This window comes from Argiope bruennichi, chromosome 3 (assembly GCF_947563725.1).
Source record: "Argiope bruennichi chromosome 3, qqArgBrue1.1, whole genome shotgun sequence".
Taxonomy (NCBI): domain Eukaryota; kingdom Metazoa; phylum Arthropoda; class Arachnida; order Araneae; family Araneidae; genus Argiope; species Argiope bruennichi.
In genome coordinates, this window is record NC_079153.1 from 124,661,229 (window position 1) to 124,665,981 (window position 4,753).

Here is a 4,753-nt window from a genome sequence, read left to right on the forward strand (position 1 = left end):
TGGTGACAAATTACATATAAACTCTCAACTGGAGAGGTGCGGAAAGCACCAGAGCAGATCCTGAGAGCAGAGTGATGGACAGTATCAAGATGTCTCAAAACAGAAGGGCGGGCAGACCCATAAACCACACAGCCATAATCCATTCGTGAAAGAATGACTGCTTGATATATACGAAGTAGGGAGGTTCGATCGGCTCCCCAGGATGTTTTGGAGAGAACTTTTAAGATATTCAATTTTTTTCGCATCTCTTCCTCAAGTTTAATATATGTGGAAGGAAAGTGAGTTTACCATCGAACGTCACTCCCAAAAATCTTACTTCAGTCACAACTGGAATTGGTGTATCACGTATCTTTACAACAGGATCTAAATGCATATTTCTCTTCTTACAGAAGTGAACACATTGACTCTTCTCAGGAGAAATAGCGTGACCATTTTTATTACACCAAGTAACCACTTTATTGACTGCATTTTGTAATTGTTGTTCGATTAAATTCATGTTACTACCTTCGCATGAGATCTGCAGATCATCAACATAGAGACTGGCTTGAACAAATGAAGGCAAATAATTTAAAATTTGACTAAGATGCACAATAAAAAGTGTGACGCTGAGGACACTTCCTTGTGGAACACCCTCAGCTTGTATAAAATGATTTGAATAAAAACTACCAATACGAACTCGAAATATACGATGAGATAAAAAGTTCTGTAAAAATATAGGCATGTTTCCTCTAAAACCAAATTTAAAAAGTGTAGAAAGTATGCCATAGCGCCACGCACGGTCATATGCTTTCTCAATATCAAAGAAAATGGAGACAAGGTGGTTCCTCCTGACAAATGCGTTCCGAATTTGGGTTTCCAATAGAATGAGATTATCAGAAGTTGATCTGCCTCCACGGAAACCACTCTGAAACTGGGGTATGCATCCTTGTTTCTCCAATTCGAAGATTAGACGAGCATTGACCATGCGTTCAAAGGTCTTGCAAACACAGTTGGTAAGGGCAATAGGTCTATAGTTCAGAGGGTTTAATGGATCTTTTCCAGGTTTTAGAATTGGAATTACAGTAGCTTCGCTCCATTGTTTAGGGTATTTATGTTCAGTCCAAATTCTGTTAAAAAGTAACAACAAATTAGATAAGGAGATTTCATTTAAATGGCGAAGCATGCTATAAGTTATTCCATCTGGCCCCGGGCTTGTGTTTCCGGCTTGAGACAGAGCCGTTTTCAATTCAAACATCCTGAATTCAGAGTTGTATGTTAAAGTATTTCGGTCATTAAAATGCAAAGTCAGTCGCTCCGCAAGATTCTTAATTTCCAGAAATTCAGAACTATAGGAATCAATTGCGGAAACTTGTGCGAAAGCATGACCGAGAATATTAGCTACTTCTAATGGGGATGAATGCACTAAGTTTCCTGTTTTTAAAACAGGAATGGAAGTTTCACTATAAATCCCATTTGCAGCTTTTACCTTTTTCCACAACAGTTTGGTGGAAGTTGAGGATGTGATCGAAGACACAAACTTGATCCAAGATTCCCTCTGACTACGTCTGCGAATGCGTCGAGCTAAGGCTTTGGCTTTCTTAAAAGCCACAAGATTTTCTATCGTAGGGTACCTTCTAAAAATATTCCAGCGTTTTTTCTGATTCTTATAATTATCGCGGCAAGCTTCATTCCACCACGGTCTGCGAAATTTTCTCAGACGTGGGGAGGTCTTTGGAATGGTGGCATTTGCGGCACTTATTATGCTGTCAACGACTTGCTGCACAGCGTCCGTGATATCGTTAGTATTGACCATGATCTCAGTGATTTCTGCCAAATGAGAGAAAGCATCCCAGTCTGCTCGCTGGAATAGAAAACGCGGAGGACAAGGAGTCGCACCGCCGCTATCAGCATGCGAGACCATAATGGGGAAGTGATCACTATTGTAAAGGTCTTTGCTTACAGCAAAATTCAGCAATGGCATGAGCTCAGGAGAACATATGGCCAAATCAACACTATGGAAGCTGCGTGTGGGTTCATGAAAGTAAGTCTTCTCGTCATTATTAAGGAGACAGAGACAGTTATTAGAAATAAATTGCTCGATCTGTCGCCCACGAGAATTAGTACTTTCTGAACCCCACCAAACACTATGCCCGTTGAAATCGCCTAATTTAATAAGTGGTCTAGGAAGCTGGTCCACTAAATTGTCAAGATGTTGTTGATTAATGACATTATGAGGCGGTAAATATATACTACAGACTGTGACTAATGTTCGTGTGTGAACTTGCACTGCCACAGCCTGTAGAGGTGTATGCAAAGTAATAGGTGTGCTTGGATATAGATTTGAGGTTAAGAGACAGACACCACCAGAACTCCGAGATCCTGTGTCTGTATCTTTCCTGGTACAATTATAACCGCGCAATTTTATTGGAATACTGGGTGTTAAGAAGGTTTCTTGAATACCTAAACAAATTGGATGAAATTTGTTTAAAATTGTCTTGATGTCTGAAAGTTTGGAACGTATGCCGCGACAATTCCATGAAAAGAAGGTACCCATTACGAGCGAGGTTTGGAAAAGGAGAGAGAATGGCCATTTATTGGAGTTGCCTGATCTTCGCAACTCATATCAAGTGCATCTTCATCCTCCGATGGATGGAGCTTAAAATCGGGAATGGTTGGTTTGCCCCCAAAAATGGACGTTAAGTCCTTATGGGCTATACCATCTTTCGCCAACCCCAAAGCAACTGAATTCCGTGAAGTAGACTTTTGCAGTTTCGAGGAAAGGTCTTTATGTGAAAGACCACGTTTTGCGAGTTTTAATGTCAGTGAGGACTGAGGTTTTTTTTTCCGAATTTTTTTCGATGTTGACAGGTCAGGTTTAGGAGATTCTGGAAGGCTTTTAACAGAATTCTCAGAATCAGATTCAGAAGTTTTTGCAGGAGGTTTTGTCTTTGTAGTCTGCTTCATACAGTTCTCACAGGAACAAGTTATGCAAAACGATTTTTGGACAAAGGAAGCATAACTTACACCAGGAGTAGGAGTTTGAGTTTGGACCCTACGCCTGGCTTCGGGGTATGATAAATTTTCTTTTATTTTTAATGATGTCACTTGTTTTTCCAAGTTCCAGCGTGGGCAAGATCGAGCATATGAAGGGTGATCACCACCGCAGTTCACGCACTTTTCTTTTGCGGTGCACTTCTGGCTGTCATGCCCTTTTTCAGCACAACGGGCACAAGTTAGTGTCCCGCGGCAATTTACTTTGGAATGACCATATCGCTGGCACTGATAACATCTTAATGGATTCGGAATGTACGGTCGAACTGGTAACTTTATATAGCCCGCATATATATATTCTGGTATATTAGGACTGTGAAATGTAAGTATATAGTGTTTAGTTGGGAGTATTTGACCTTCTCGCCGAATTGTAATCTGGCGAACTTGCGTCGCTCCTTGTGGTTTCAATTCATGGGATATTTCTTCTAAAGACACATTGAATAGTTCTCCGCAGGTAATAACACCTTTGGAGAAATTTAGAGATGTATGTGAATTCACGGAAACCGGAATATCTGCAAGAGCTTTGAGTTTGATAATTTGTTGTGCTTGTTTTTTGGTGTTTATTTCCACTAGCAGATCACCAGATCGCATTTTCCGAATAGATAGGACATCACCAACTGTAGCTGATATTGCTTTCTGCACAAGAAACGGTGAAACAGAAGAAAAGGTCTCTTTATTATCCGATAGGCGCTTGATTACAAAAAACTTATCAAAATAATGAATATTAGTGGTAATATGGTAAACTTTACGCCCACTGAAGGGACCACGTTTGGAGGAGCCCATTTGATATCAGAAAAGATTCGGGTCCGACGGCACCGCCCACCACGGAGCCCAACAAGGGAAGGCAGCCACCGGCTCTGGCCATTCCCAGCCTCGGCGCTTACCTTGATGCTAGCCGGAACCTATAAGCTCGGAGTTACCCCCGGGGACAGTGACCACCCTTAACGCCAAGCCCAAGGAGTAACCCCTTCGATTGATCCCTAGCAGACTAGCCACTCAGGTGACTAGCTACCAGCCGATTGATGCATAGGGGACCACAGTGCACCACCCGTCTTTCTAGTGGGTTGCCACGCACGGCCAACACGTGGGGTTTTGGCTGTCCATGAGAAGCAAGAAGCAAACAGAGCGGCGACAGCTTCTCATGGAGAGCTCCCTCGCTTGCCGTCGAGGGAAGGAAAAACACAGCAGAAAGCAGAAGGCGTAGGGGAGTTTGAACATGAAGGGAGTAAAGATCCCTGGGTACCTCGGGATTGGGACACCCGTACTCACCTATAGTAGGTGAGCCCCTGAGGGGTCGAATCCTGTGAAAGGATTCAAGTATGAAAATTGTGGAATATCCCAAGGAGGGAAACTAAGAAAGTCAACAGCTTTAACGCGAACAGTATTAAGCTCCAAGTCATGCAGGAGCAATCTGGCTCTCTCACAAAATGGAAGAATGTGAGAGGGGCGGGCATTATATAGTCGACGGAGACCGACTGGCAAGGAATTATCGCTTAGGGGATGTTTGAGAACAGATTTAGTACGGAAATAAAATAAGGCAGACACTTTCTTTCGTCTTAAACAAAGTGGTAGTTGGTGACACATAACATATAAGCTTTCAACTGGAGACGTACGAAACGCACCAGAGCAAATGCGCAATGCAGAATGATGGACAGTATCCAGTCGCCGCAAAACAGATGAGCGGGCGGAACCATACAACATACATCCATAATCTATCCGGGAG

The 4,753-nt window shown here is 42.5% G+C and overlaps 2 protein-coding genes across 2 annotated transcripts; both read right to left on the reverse strand.

Moving 5' to 3' along the window:
* Positions 1-229: 229 nt before the first annotated feature.
* Positions 230-2,533, reverse strand: LOC129962953 (uncharacterized). The gene is made up of 3 exons (XM_056076957.1): positions 2,265-2,533; positions 952-1,613; positions 230-543 (listed from the first exon to the last, which is right to left on the reverse strand). Exons 1-3 carry the CDS (start codon positions 2,531-2,533, stop codon positions 230-232), a joined length of 1,245 nt encoding a protein of 414 aa, XP_055932932.1.
* LOC129962954 (uncharacterized) lies at positions 2,533-3,813 on the reverse strand. The gene has a single exon (XM_056076958.1). It carries the CDS (start codon positions 3,811-3,813, stop codon positions 2,533-2,535), a length of 1,281 nt encoding a protein of 426 aa, XP_055932933.1.
* Positions 3,814-4,753: the final 940 nt, after the last annotated feature.

Bases quoted from the DNA above. Each gene is read 5' to 3' on its own strand.
- LOC129962953 (XM_056076957.1), bottom strand. From the start codon at position 2,533: ATGGGTACCTTCTTTTCATGGAATTGTCGCGGCATACGTTCCAAACTT. The intron at 1,614-2,264 runs GCAAGTTCACAC...GAATATTTTTAG, and splicing joins CCTCTACAGGCTGTGGCAGT to AAGGTACCCTACGATAGAAA. The intron at 544-951 runs GTCTAATCTTCG...CATTTGTTCAAG, and splicing joins TGAACGCATGGTCAATGCTC to CCAGTCTCTATGTTGATGAT.
- LOC129962954 (XM_056076958.1), bottom strand. From the start codon at position 3,813: ATGGGCTCCTCCAAACGTGGTCCCTTCAGTGGGCGTAAAGTTTACCAT.